General features: G+C 43.5%; 1 protein-coding gene across 1 annotated transcript in view; it reads left to right on the top strand.

Annotated features, from left to right (window-relative positions):
- Window positions 1–14,745, top strand: part of T265_10167 (hypothetical protein) — a gene marked incomplete at both ends in the record, with an annotated part of 76,689 nt that overhangs the window by 32,497 nt on the left and 29,447 nt on the right. Inside the window, one exon of the mRNA XM_009176458.1 lies at window positions 397–473. Coding sequence (XP_009174722.1) covers window positions 397–473 — 77 coding nt within the window. The remainder of the gene's footprint in view (window positions 1–396; window positions 474–14,745) is intronic.

Here is a 14,745-nt window from a genome sequence, read left to right as displayed (position 1 = left end):
TCATTAGATGCGATTGACTGCGAAGCGAAGCACTTGACTGAAAAGTAATCAGTTTAGATTGCTCCATGCTTCGAAGAGTTTTCAGCAACCTTCTGAGTAGTTTCTTTTACGCTTCGTGCCCTATTTATTGGAAAATTTAGATCGGAATTTTGGACTTCCTGCGAGGAGATTTCAAAGCGTGGGATTGTTAATTTACCTTGAAATTGAAGCCACGCTATGCATTATCTTTTTTCTGAGGATCGCCAGGAGTGTGCGTCTTAAAAATCTCTGAGGCGGGTCTGTAATCACGATCCTATGGTTCGTAGTCTCATAAATAACCAGTACAATCGAGATCTCATCCTGCTGAAAGACCAATGGATCCTGCCCGACTGTTTCACCTTTTTGGGTTGTCTGTAGCTTACGAACCTCGGGGTAGATTCGAGGTGACTTCCATTCAACTGGTGGTCGAAGAAAGTGAGGCGCGGTCAGGTGAGGTGAGCTCACCATACTAGTGACCATCGTTCCTGGTTGATCGATATAAGCTTTAACAGCTATTCATGTGGTCAGGGGTTCGAACCTTGGTCTGTTCTAAAAAGGGTGGAGCAGCTGGATAGTGCCTTCTGACTTTTCAACAAGGGCATACTTCACTTATAGGATAAAATCTCCATCAGAAAATTTTAACCCCTCCTCATCTAACCATTGTGTACTTTCTGTCATAAGCAGCTATCTAACAGTTTGAGTGGCTTGCTCCTAGAAAATATCTGGTGTCTTGAGTCCTAGAGTTAACCTCACGTCATTTGGTGTCGAAAATACCCAGGAACGTTGATAACCGGAGTTGAAATACTTGATAGTCCAGAACCTGAGGAGTGAGAAACGAACTTATCCCTGACCTTGAAACAACAGACTCACGTCAAAGGCCTTAAATCCAAGGAGTATACGGTTATCCGTCCGCAGTCTGATCGTGCCCCGAAAAACAGTGTTATCCAGATCGTACTTTGGATAGCCAGGAGATTGAATATATCCCTCCGGTTCTTCGAACAGGCAATCAAAGAGATTCCCTAAAAAGTGTGGAAGACAACAACAGAACGAACACAAGCACTGAGCTATCCGAATGCATTTTTAGTGAAAGTCATCACCCTTGAATCAGTGAATCGATGCATTGATGTGGCACGTAAAACAATTAAAATGGTGTACAGAAATGCATACAGATCTTTACAATTTTCCACTGCGAATTTCATCATGTAAATGATGTGAAGCTAGGCGAAAAAGCCGAGAGTGCACATCTCTGGAAAATTCCGGGGAGTCTCGAACATATGACCTCTCTGCTGGGAGTTTGGAGATTCAACCGTCCGACTACGAACAGTTTAGCAGCGATGTGACTGTCCCATGGTTAAACAGGATAAAACCGGACGATCGCGGTTTCGGAACTCCCCGGAATTTCGTGAGATTGAGATTCAACCGTCCGACAACGAACCGTTTAGTAGCGATGTGACTGTTTCATGGTTAAACAGGGTAAAGCCGGACGATCGCAGTTTCGGAACTCCCCGGAATTTCGTGAGATGTGCACTGCTGATGATTCCAAACCAGGACGGTGCTTTTGGACATTTAAGCACATTCTACCATCGTGTGATCACTGTTTGAACAAAACTGGCTTCCAGCATTTTCAAGGTGTCTCCTAGTTCGACTCAGTCATGTTGTGTTTTTGTTTTTTGGATTGTCTATAGTTCCTTTGGGAGCGGTCAACACTTAGTTGCGGACATTTTGAGCAAAGGATGCCAGAAAAAGGCAGTAGGACGAACGGTGTTGTCGGGGGAATTCGCTTTTATAATTTTATCCTCCACAGAATATTCAAAATGTGATAGAATGAAACGAATTCCAGGGCCGTTTACTTATTCTATGCGAAGCTGTGACCATTCGGGTGAACCATGGGAGATGAAGGCTGACTAGCAGGACTTTCAGAGCACAGAAAGCGGGATTTAACCCTATTACTCGGAGCTTCATCAGTAATATATAATCTATGTGAATGGCTTTTTTGTGATATACCTCAGTGAAAAAAGGAAACCCTTGGAATCGCGACTGAGTTCAGAATTCGACAGATATTGCAAATATAGTACACTATCAAACTTCCTCCATATGGTATTTGATACGAGTAGTATATATATATATGCTGTTGCATCTGAAGGGGATATTTTCAGCCCTGTCTTCAATGCTGGCCGTTGATGTTCCCCTGAGCTGAGTAGTTCTATTCCGGGCGCTCTATCACCAGTTGGACTGACACTGTCAGTTGCAATCGCAACGTACCGGTGGGCTCTTCTTGACTTGTATTGATCTGTTCGCAGGCCAACTGCTGAGCTGGGTGAACACACGAGTGTATGTTCCTGTGGGCAGCTAGTCTGGTTCGATCATCATGTGGTAACACTCAACTCGTCTGTTTATGGTTGGACCCTTACAATTTCCCTCTAATCAGGCAACCTCTTTGCAAGGATCAACTCCCAGTTTTTTCCTACTGAATCAGTCTTTGGTGGAACCATCTGGGACCAGAACATTTCCGACTCAGAGGTCCAGTGGTTGTGTTTGGGCGTTCCAGACGAACTCAGTCTCCATCAGTGCTTTCCTGAACAATCTATTACGCCCAACCACGGAACCTCATCTAAGCTTGCCCCAACATGTTGACATCCACCTAGGCACAGTCTGATCGTGTTCACACAATGATGCACTCCTGAGCCCGTGGGTACTAGCAGTTTGCGATGTCATTCTGCGTTTTCTCTTCAAATATCTCAGAAGAATGTTCTAGAGTAGTCTGATCAGCCAGCGTAATATGTGTCAATTATGTGACGTAATTATTTGTTTCCCTATTCCTCAGGCTAGTTCATCATCCTTCCGTGACTGCTCAAGTTTCAAGACTGAACCGTTCTATTTTTGGACTCTACTCAACCGTTTTCTATAGACGATTTGTTTACATTTATTCCTGGGCTCTTTGTTGAAAATTTGTCCCACTTTGAACTCAACAACAATTTTCCCGTCTAATTTGTCTGATAGCACACTGCCCTTTGTGTGCCATCCTGTGTTGCTAACTTCCCAAGGTTCAATCTAGCCGTGAGCCTTTCTTTAATTCACCTCATGATTTACTGTTAATTTCCTATAGAACCACGGTCTACCTATCTATACTGTCTGCCCAAGTCCAATTCAATATATTGTTCATTGACAATTGCGACTACTGAACAAACGCAGGTGAAGTTCGTAGAATTCGGTTTCGCCGCAATTATTACCGACCGTCCGTTGATGAATTAGACCCCACGTTACCTGTCAGATAGGACACCTAGATCGTACATTTAGGCTTTGAGATCACGGCCTTAGTACAGGATCGCACAATATGATTTAGATGACATTGACCTGGTGGAGCAGTATGCGGTCATAACTGATTAAAATGTCATTCTCTTGGTCACCCCGCAATAAACACCTGGTTACAGGTCAGAGCTGAACGACATTCAGATAGTGAGAGAGAGGTCGCATGTAATAAATCAAATAGAAACCTAACAGAAAGAGCTAATAACGGCAAAAAAACAATACTGTATTCCTTAGTCACACACAAACTTGACCAATGTATTCAATCACCAACCAGCCAATCAGAGAGAAAAAAATACGCCTCATTCAAACAATAACTCACAACAGGGTCGTGGATAAACAATTTTCGGAGCTTCAACTGGGAACAGTATCAATAGCAAATAGGTTGTGAGCATTTTCGTGACTTTTCTGCCTGGACAGCGAGCGATCCGACATGATATTATATATCTGGCGATAGATTGAAGACGGGCACTAGAATGTGCACCTGCCAGATCGAAGCATTCGCAATTTGTGTTCACATTTAGCTACGTGAAATAAACTGCGAAAATGCAGTTTGAAACCGGATTTTTTCCGATAATGTAACTAGAGACGTTACGGCTTTTTATGGAGTTGATAGCCAGTTCTCAGTGGCGCATGACTCCGGTAACTTTTGTCCTAAAGCACATACAGTCGGTCCTGTTTGGAATTTTGCGCCATATAAAGAAGTTTTCTACCCGGTCGTGTTAGAGACTTTGTCAAATAAACTGTTTTGAAATACATCGCACTAGGCTCTGGTGGGCTTTTTCAATTTGGTCCCCGTTGGGAGTGCCCGTTAATCACACCTTGTCCTTTTGAACATCAAGGACTCCGTGCTAATCTCTCAGCGGAAACGCTCAAAACGTTTGGCGCCTTAGATCACTACTTTACAGCAACTTGGATCCCTGGTGTAACGGTGATACTACTGATGGGGAGGCATGCGAGTAGTATGGGGTCTTCTTGTATATTTGCTTTGCGACTCTTATAAAAGGTAGATCTTTTGCGGAATTTGTGGCGCCACTTTGAAGCATTTGCTTGGATTTGAGTAACAGTGAATGAATAGCCAAAAGTTCAGGAAGACGCGTTCAGGAGAAGATGGATGTTCAGTTTTGTAAATAAGATGCAAATGGGAGTTTTGCTTCCCTGTCCAATAGTCTGTAACTAATTAGTTGGCATTTCCTAATAGATAACTTCGCAGCGAAGCCCGTCCTGCTTTCACTGGTAGTTCAGAAGGAAGTCACCGAAAACTCTCAGGACAATCTTCCGTGAATGGTTCGAACATCATTGCATTATTACCTTAACACGATTTCAGTTTCATTCGGGCGAATTTTCCTAACCGGTCACTGAGCTTGACTGTAAAATGGTTTTCTTGAAACGAACTGGCATATGCCGCAATCATGGCTTTGAGAAAATGCACTGCCGCTTGAAGGACCGAAAGCCTCAGAGAGGGGACGTTCATTCGTAGCTACCGCTGAGCAGTCGGCGACGTTACCCCAATTTGCATCCAGATGAGAGAACGATAAGAGACCAAATCTATTCACTTTGTTGTTTCCTCATATAATCTGTTCTGTTTTATTGTAGTTCAAACGAAGCAGCGCGCAGAATCAAAGTGGCACAACTTGGGAGTTGTTCTTTTCTATTGATAATTCGTCCTTAGCGAATACACACTCATTTGCAAACGAATTTAGTTTTTCGAGAGATTCACCTGGAACCCAGCTGAATCTCTCGGTTTTGGTGTTTCCGGGTCATTGAATGGGCTGCACTAGCCCCCCTTCATGTTTCAGTCGCTACGATATTCGAGATATAGCGATACATATATATTTGTAACGCAATACTCATAGGGTTGCTGTAAACTCCTCGACAGCCCAAGACCGGTTTCGCCCTTCTTGGGGCTCATCATGTAGGCGCAATCCCCGGGTTTCCGTCAGCCTTATGTTCTACTTGACACCAAATTGCACGAAATTAGCAGAATACACTTATTTGCAAACTAATTTGGTTTTTCGGAAGACCCACCTGGAACCCAGCTGGATCTCTCGCTGGTGACGTTTTCAGGCAACGGAATGAAACATTGGGCGTCTTGGTGCAGCACATTAAGTTGCCTGGATACCTCACAAACGAGAGATTCAGCTGGGTTCCAGCTGAGTCTCTCGCAAAACCAAATTAGTTTGCAAATGAGTTTATATTCGCTAATTTCATGCAGTTTGAATTCAAGCAGAACATCAAGTTGACAGAACCTCGGAGACTGTGCCTACCTGATGAACCCCAAGAAGGATGAAACCGGTTGTGGGCTGTCAAGGAGTTTTCAGCAACCTTGTGAGTAGTTTCCTTTGATCATTCTTCCTGTTAGTGAGACAGATGTCTGCTAAACACCCGAGAAGTTCTGAATGATCGTCACCCGGGGAGTCGGTGAACACGTGACCACATGTCGTGGTTATTGCAATCAAATGGCGAGTAATGATATATTCTGTCCAAATGAGAGCTAACACATAGATAATCAGCTTCGATTGGCCAAATGGCTGTGCTGAACTACCAACCGGAAGGTCGCCGGTTCGAAACTCCCTGTGATTTTACGAGATGTAGACTTGTAACTGAATTGTAATTGTAAATGAATAAAAGGGTGTACAGCGTTTCTCGTCCTTTCAATTTTTACAGAACGAAATATCGATTGGAAATTTTTAAATCTCCTCACACTACCAAAGACTTGAAGTGTGGTTGGAAGCGCAGCATTCGGTGGTGTTTGTGAACTTTTGAAGAATAGGTTAGTTTTGCACTTGGAATATGGATTTCGCAGTCAAATATGTGGGCTTCATTTGGAGGGAGAGGGAGAAACAGCAGACACATAGGCGATAAACATGTCTTGTTGTAAGCGTGATGCAATCTGTCTCATGGATATGCATGTGCCTGAAACAGAGGGGTATACCGTTAGTCGTCAAATCTATATAGGGGGCCTGTTGTTCTGACAATTGCGTCGAGTCAAAGATGAACAATTCAGTTGTAACACACTGTTTATGTTTATTTCTACAAGTTTTTCCTAATCTACACAGGAGCAGCCGCAATGGAGAGGTCGGGTTCGAACCCTGTCCGCGTCATTTGCACTGCCTCACGTTCAGTCTAAAAGTGTTTATTGTAGCCAACGGCTTAGCTGTCCTAACCCAGACTGAAGGCCAGAGGCTATGATTTGTGTATGCTCCTCGTCCGGTCCAAGCAACTCATCTGCTCCTAGTTTTCACCCCTAAAAAGCAACGGCACCTGGAAATTCTCTTCTCCAATGGTGACGAAACGTTTACAAAGCAAGCATGAAATGCAAAGTTGTCGGAAACGAAGTCTGTCACGTCGTGATAAAAACAGGACTCCCTTAATGCACAACAGGACAGTTTGCTCCAACATATTGGAATCGATGGATAACTACATTTGATCAGCTGACTGCATTCTTTTTCTCATTTTGGATCAATATACGCGCAGTGAAGAGATGAACTCATCCTACAAACCAGTCCATAAGTTTTTTGTTGACCGTAGCAACTGCCAAAAGTTGAAGAAAAAACAGGGGTGATCGGCTGACCACTCACTAAGCCTCAAATATAGGCGTCCTTTTGAGTTTCGACGCATGGCCTGTGCCCGGAAAAAGTGACAGGCTATTCTCATCTAGAAATCGGAGATGTGTTCCCTGACAAAATAGTCTTTGTTTTTCCGTGAGAACTATTTCGACGTTTGAACCGGTGGGTGTTGCTGCTCACTCTGACATTCCGCCAGTCAACTCTGAACAAGTCTGAGTGTTGGGGTAACAAAGCAAACAGGTGATGACCCATTTGTTGAAAGACACCCGAAATGGGATGTAAAAATATCACAGGCTTCGACAAAATGTGGCTAGTGGTGGAGGGGGATTCGACTACTTTCAAGTCAGGTTTGTCATGTGAAAAGCTCAGAAGCCGCATGCCGCTGTTTCATCCTTATTGAGAATCATCAGGAGTGTGTAGCTCATAAAATTCGAATATTTACAAACCCGCAACCTTGTGGTCTACCGTTTGGCAACGAGCGACCAATCAGCGCTGTGATCAGTTCTCATTCAGACACGGTAGAGCGCCAATCCTCCGTCAATCATGGGATCCACATCACATGATCACAATTATTGACTGGCTCCTCAACAGAGCTTTGCATGACAAAAAATCGAAGTAACTAGAATCGATCTCTCGATCTCTGGTCAATTCCCAATATGCGAGTCTGCTAGTAGGAGGGGACCATCACGACAAGCCTGCACATTCCTTTCTTGATTCAGCGCAGAACGGCTTGGAAGGTTTGGTTTCGTCATCGTTGGCTTTAAAGTGTCTATTGTGGCGTAGTTCCGTCAATCGATCCACATCACATGATCACAATTATTGACTGGCTCCTCAACAGAGCTTTGCATGACAAAAAATCGAAGTAACTAGAATCGATCTCTCGATCTCTGGTCAATTCCCAATATGCGAGTCTGCTAGTAGGAGGGGACCATCACGACAAGCCTGCACATTCCTTTCTTGATTCAGCGCAGAACGGCTTGGAAGGTTTGGTTTCGTCATCGTTGGCTTTAAAGTGTCTATTGTGGCGTAGTTTTTCTCATGGGTTTAAAATAACAAAAATATTTCGTCTCTATCATTAGTAGCCAGGAGACGTTCCTTTCACCAAAACTTCAAGGAATTCGAGTTCGCTATCATCAGCCTTCAGAAAGGCACGCTCACAACACTTTGAAAACGTGTGCAATCTTGCCAGCTAAAAAAAAGTATCATACACGGCACATGTGATATGGCAAAAACATCCATCGTACGAGTGAACGCTCCAGTAATAACTGTCTGTCGGAGGCTCTGAGTATTTCAAAGTGTGGTCATACGTGTGATATGTAAAGAATTCGTCTTGTGATCAGTGTAGCCTAAAAAGCCGATAAACAATTTCCAGCTGTTCCATTCTCACTGGGAACCCAGATGATTTCCAACTTGTGTTCTTCTGAACACGCAGCCAACAGAGGCCGACCTGCAATGGGACGAACCTTGGACAGAGTCTAGCGCCTCTCAACCTTCAGTCATGAAATCCAAATCAGTGGGGTAACGGGGGATACTGCTGATGGGGAATGCGAGTAGTGTGCGGTTTTTTCGTAAATCCGCTTCGTGTCTATTGAAAAGTGAGATTTATTACGGAATTTGTAGAACTGCTTTGTAGCATTCGTTTACATTTGAGTGATCGTGAATGGATATCCAAAACATTTCAGGAAGTCACGTTCGAAAGAAGACAAATATCCAGTTTTTAAAAACAAGATGTAACTGGGAGTTTTGCTTTCCTGTCCAATAATTTGTAACCGTTTGGCTAGTGTTTTCTGATAGGCAGCTCTCCAGCGGAAAGAACCAACCGAAGGCTATGATCTGTAAAATTCACTGAACCTCTATTCTAATTTGTCCGTTCACTCACTGTTTAGTAAGTAGAACGTGGTTTTCTGGTGTCGTCGAGAAAACACTCCGCGGTTCCCTCAGTTGGTGTCAGATCCAAAATTTGAAAGCACAATCATAAATGGCCATCACAGAGTGACATTGTGGATATGAGTAGTATGCGGAAGAGTCACTAAAAACGACGGGAGTGCAACTGATGTAGAATAGGGTACTAGAATTACTTAATGAGCCCCAAGAAGGACCGAACCTTTAGTGAGCTGGCCAGAGTCTTCGTCAACCTCATGGGCAGTGAGTAATTAAAGCGTGTTCTACTCCACACCAGACGTAGTCTGAATATAAACATCCGTACAGCCAAGGAGGATTTATCCTGTTGAATGTCTCAACAATTCATACAGAAATTTAAGCCAAAGGTCAGGAGAGACCTGTATATTTGATGAATCCCCATCGGTGAGGTCAAAAAATCACAAATGTGATATCAGTGGGAGTGTCGCCATGGATATATTCAGCGTAGGACTTTAACTGTGCTCCCAACCGCCAGTGAGAAGGAGACCATCACGAAAGGCGTGAACTCCCATTAGATTCAATAGGATCGGTGGTTCTCACAGCAGACATACTCCTGACATACTCTCACACGCCTATTTGCCGTTCAAAATAACGAGAATATTTTGTTTCCGTAATTAGTAGCCTGGATTCATTCCTCCCACCACAACCTCAAGGAATGGAAGGTCGCGGAAGTTCAGTATCATGTTGCACAGAAGCAACTTTGAAACAGCTATGCATCTAAATATCCTATTTGGGATAGGCACGCAAGCAATAGCGGAAACATCTGTGTAGATCACTTTGTCCGAGTAGACTGCGTCAAATCACGTTACTGATAGGTACCTGTGAAAGGAGCCTTCGCTGTGGAGTTATTTATTCGAAAATGCCAACTGACCGGTTACAGACCACTGAACAGGAAAGCAAAACTCCAATCTGCATCTTGGTTACAAAAACTGGACACAGATCTTCTCCCGAACGAGTCTTCCTAGAGATTCGTTGCCTCTACTCATTCGTCGGTCAATTCCAAGCAAATGTTACAAAGTGGCCCCACGAATTCCGCAACAGAATTCCCTTTTTCAGTCGACGCAAAGCGAAATTCTACGAACAACACATACTACTCACGTGCCTCCCCGTCAGTAGTATCACCGTGACTTGATCAGTGAAACGTTGGAAGGTCTGGGCAGCATTGCGTAAACCAAAGGGCATTTGGAGGAATTCGAATAAATGGGGTCACAGGTGAAGGTGTGCTGTGAATAAACTCAGCCTAAGGTGAAGAGTCTAGACGTGCTGTATAGAAATTTCCTCTTTGTTTGCAGTCATGGGCACTACGTTTCTCCCGAAATTATAATGGAAATTCTAGGGACCGCAAACACCTGGTTAGTAAACGATACTACTCATAAGGTTGCTGAAAACTCTACGACAGCACCCGACCAGTTTCACCCTCCTTGGGGTTCATCAGGTAGGCTGAGGGCCCGCGTGTCCATCGATCTTTTGATGTATTTGAACACTCATGTGCAATTCAATTTTGTTTTCAGGGAGACTCAAGCGAACCTTCTGTTTATGATGTTCTCCAACACAGTTTGCTGCGCTTAATGCGTCTACCTGAATGGCTTCCCAACAAGGGTTGTCGAAGTGTTTTTCGCAACCTCGTGAGTAGTTTCTTTTATGAAAATATACTGCGATATCCCGAATATCGTGCCGACTGAAACATGAGGCGGCCTGTGTGCAGCACATTTGGTTGAAGAACATCTTAAAGAAGATATTTACTTTAGTCAGTCAATCAGTCAATCAATCAATCAATCTATCTATCTATCTATCTATCTATCTATCTATCTATCTATCTATCTATCTATCTATCTATCTATCTATCTATCTATCAAACAACCAATCAATCAGTTAATGAATAGATCGGGTCGGATTTTACGTAAAACCTAAGCAAAAAACCTAAGCAAACCGTTCACTGCCACTACTAATGTCCTCTAATTGAATTGCGTTTTTCATAGAATGCCTGACCTCCGGTTCTTCCAAGAGTGCTTGATACTGGTCAGAGATGAAACAGCATTAGGAGTTTTTGGCGGAAAATAGCAGTTAGATGATCAGGTGAGTTGATGTTTTAGTAATCTGAGGTTGCTTGGTAATTTTCAACAGAGATATCCTTGTGAATACTGAATAGTTTCACAAGGTGGGTGAAACTTTCACCTGAGAAGTCTTCAATCGAAAAACCAGTCAATAAGTGATCACGAGATGTCCTTCATTTATTGAAGGACGTTATGTTCTGTCTAAATATGAGCTAACCATCCTGGCGATCACTCATTCAGGACCAAAAGTTTAAGTGTTCAACCATTGGCTGGAATGTCGCCGGTTTGGAACTCTGTGTGCTTCGTAAAATGCGCACTGCTGGTCGTCTCTAAGAAGGCTGAATCGTCAGGCACGTTCTGAAAGTGTTTTCTAAGGCAGCAGATGACGTGAGACACCTGTTCGATTGCTGAGGACGATTCCAAAATCATTTTAGATCAACTCGCAGTCATTTCAACAATGTCCTGCCCAGTCCTTCAGAGTCTCGGAAAGAGCAAATCTGAACGATTTGATTGATCCGGTTATTATAACTTTCAAGTCTACCGACATTGACAATGCCTGAGGAAGAATTATTCCGGTCCGCACAACGTTTTACTCAAGTATACTACAGAAAAAAGAAGGAACTGTACTTTCGGATCGCTTAAAGCCCTCCGTTTATCACAAACGACGATTGAAGTACACCGTTCGTGACACTGAGTCAGGCATTCCATTAAAGTTGAGTTCTACCACGTGAGCGGTTGTCATTCGGTCAGAATGATGTACTCCTCACTCAGTATAGCAGTTTGCTTGCTGATGTGGTCATGGAGACTGAGGTGTACGAATGGGGTTAAACCCCAAAAGATAGCCGAACACAACACAGTGTCTGAGACGGTCCATCGTACAGAGCCAATTTGTACAACAGAGAAGTACTTTTGAACTAACAGAATAGATAGCCAGTTCTCTCGGCAGACTACAACCAAGCATTTGGAGGCGAAAGAAATAAGCCCTCATTGGGGTGCCTCATCTGATCAAGATGGCATTCACAGCAGTTTCGAACGCGCTGGTTGATACTTGGTTAACTTTCACCAATATGCAATTGTACTACGATTATGATTGTACGTTTTATGAGGCTACTGATTCGCGTAACAATATTGTTGTCTTTATTTGCAAATTTAGTAACCCGTCTACCTACAAACGGCTCACACAATTACTCGTCAGCATCCCAGTGTGGAACGTGAAAGCACGGATTAAATTGGCATGCACTTTGTTTATGAAATCAGGCTGCCAATCAACGCTCACATGATTTCGTGAGACTCATGTAAGGTATCAGTAACCTCATATCTATGAGTAGACTGAAGGGGTCGAAACGCGCCATCTTCGCCAGAAGGAGTGGAAGACATTTCAAGGTCTACAGCAGTGTGCTACAAATTCCAGTCGGTGATCATGCTACCAACAAGTGTGTAAGCATCAGTCCAGCACACATTCGTGTATCGCTAAAAGTCTAATAAATTATGGATATGCATGGAAATGTTGTTAGGTTCCTTTGATGTGATGACTGTAGAGCAGTTGTGAAAACACACTTGAAATATGGTTTTTCGAGAGACTCACCTGGACCCCAGCTGAATCTCTCGTTTGTGATGTTCTCAGACAACTGAATGTGCTGCATCAGGCCCCTTACGTTTCAGTCGCGATACATGTACATCTTTGTAATCTACTACTCATAAGGTTGCTGAAAATCCGTCGACAGCCCACGGCCGCTTTCGCCCTTTTTGGGGCTCATCATGTAGGTGCAGTCCCCGGGTTTCTGTCAACCTTATATTCTGCTTGAAACCTCAGAACACCACAAACGAGGGATTCAGTTAGGTCCCAGGTGAGTCTCTCGCAAAACCAAATTAGTTTGCAAATGAGTGTATATTCGCTGATTTCGTGCAATTTGTTTTCGAGTCGAACATAAGGATGACGGAAACCCGGGGACTGCGCTTACATGCTGAGCCCCAAGAAGGGCGAAACCGGTCGTGGGCTGTTGACGGATTTTCAGCACCCTTATGAGCAGTGCATTACAATGATATAATTGAAATATCTTCAGACTAGAGATCGACAGTAACGCTCGTATAAACGTACACCGGTTTATGCGAACTACGCTCTAAACAACTACGATGAGTCACTGTTTCTCCGAAGATATGCTGCTTGCTTCGATTACTTTGTTAGAGACATTTTTCTCCAAACTGCAGATGAACTTACTTTTCACCTGTGAGGGTGAGCATTAGACATTCTCACACCATTTCTAGGGCCTTCTTTAGCTAGGCGAGATCAGGGGCGATTTCTTTGAATAGCTGATGGGTCTCATGTGTAGATCTATGATATTTCATTTCAAAACAAGGAAACACTTCTTGATTAGATAGAGCTGTTTCGGCAAACCAATGTTAGTTAGTTCGTTGTATGAGCGGGTGGACATTGACTAAGTTACATAACGAGGTTCCTACTGACAAAAGGGCATGCTAATTGCGAAAAAGGCATCCCACAACACCATTCCAAGGGCCTCTCAGATATTCGGTTCTACAAGTAAAACCAACCTGTGATGAAAGGCTGAGAGGCAATGTGTGCATCTGTTTCACTAGCCGTGAGAATCCCAAGAAACTGTTGTAGGGACTTTTGAACCCACCACCTTCCGGCTAATGGTTTCACCACGAGCACCTGGCTGACACGCCTAAACAGGATGTAGCACGGCTTATCCTTTGTTCACAGGATAATGAAAGGAAGAAGGCTTTCGATGCGGAGTCGCTTATTGGGGAAACACCAACTTACAGATACAGACTATGGGACGGGATAGCAATGCTCTCATAAACATCTTGTTTAGAAAAACTGAATATCCATCTCCTACTTGAATGTGTCTACCTGAACTTTCCCACATATTCATTGACTGTTACTCAAATGCAAGCAAATTCTACAAAGCGACTTCAAAAATTCCGTAATAAATCTCCTTTTTCAATAGACACGATGCGGATTTACGAGAAAACCACACACTACTCGCATGCTTCATCAGTAGTATCCACCGTTACACATCGGGCACGCGGGTTTTGGCTTGCTTCTCGAGGGCCAACTTCTCCGATGCAAGTTCTACTCGTATTGTGAAAGTAGTAGCCTTCTAAACTACCCATAAATTGAAGGAGATGTGGGGAGATTTGATCCTGTAAATGAAGCCAGTCTATCTAAATTTACACTGCACAACGGTTTCGATCATATTGCCGGTCACCAGCAGTGCACTTCTAACGGATCACTGTTTGAGTTCCGAACCCGTGATTTTCAAGCTGGTATTTTGAACACTTAGTGGTTCGGTCACATTTCTGTTAGCTGATTCAGCTATGATATGCATCAAATCAGCTTATCTACCCTAGTATATCCGAAACTTTAGATGTGCCAGTGAACTAGATAAATTTAGATGAATCTGACGGCTAACCTACTCTCGTATAAAAGGGGTTCAAAGAGGAATCCAGATTTACACAAGTTTGCTGCAACCACGAGCTCACGAAGCCGCAGGCAAACTAGTCTACCTGTTTCCAACATTCTAAGGTTGCTATGTGACCAATGACATCATACGGTAACTAAACGAGTTCAGGAAAGCGGCCCAAACTATTGGCAAACCATTTCTGGCTCACACCAACACAGACAGCGGAAATGTAATTTGTCAGAGCAATATGTCGCATCTAAAGTTGCACAGATGCCTACATAGACAAATCAGGGAAAGTCACCATCATCATCATCATCATCATCATCATCATCATCGACAGCATGACATCAGTGTTCAACACCGATGCTTCACCGCCGTACAAACATGATTTGTTTGAAAACCTTATTGTAAAGAAAAGAGGAAAGATGGACGGGGAATGGACTTAGTGTTACC

Source organism: Opisthorchis viverrini, assembly GCF_000715545.1.
Source record: "Opisthorchis viverrini unplaced genomic scaffold opera_v5_347, whole genome shotgun sequence".
In the NCBI taxonomy this organism is placed as follows: domain Eukaryota; kingdom Metazoa; phylum Platyhelminthes; class Trematoda; order Opisthorchiida; family Opisthorchiidae; genus Opisthorchis; species Opisthorchis viverrini.
This window is presented reverse-complemented; position numbering and strand designations above follow the sequence as displayed.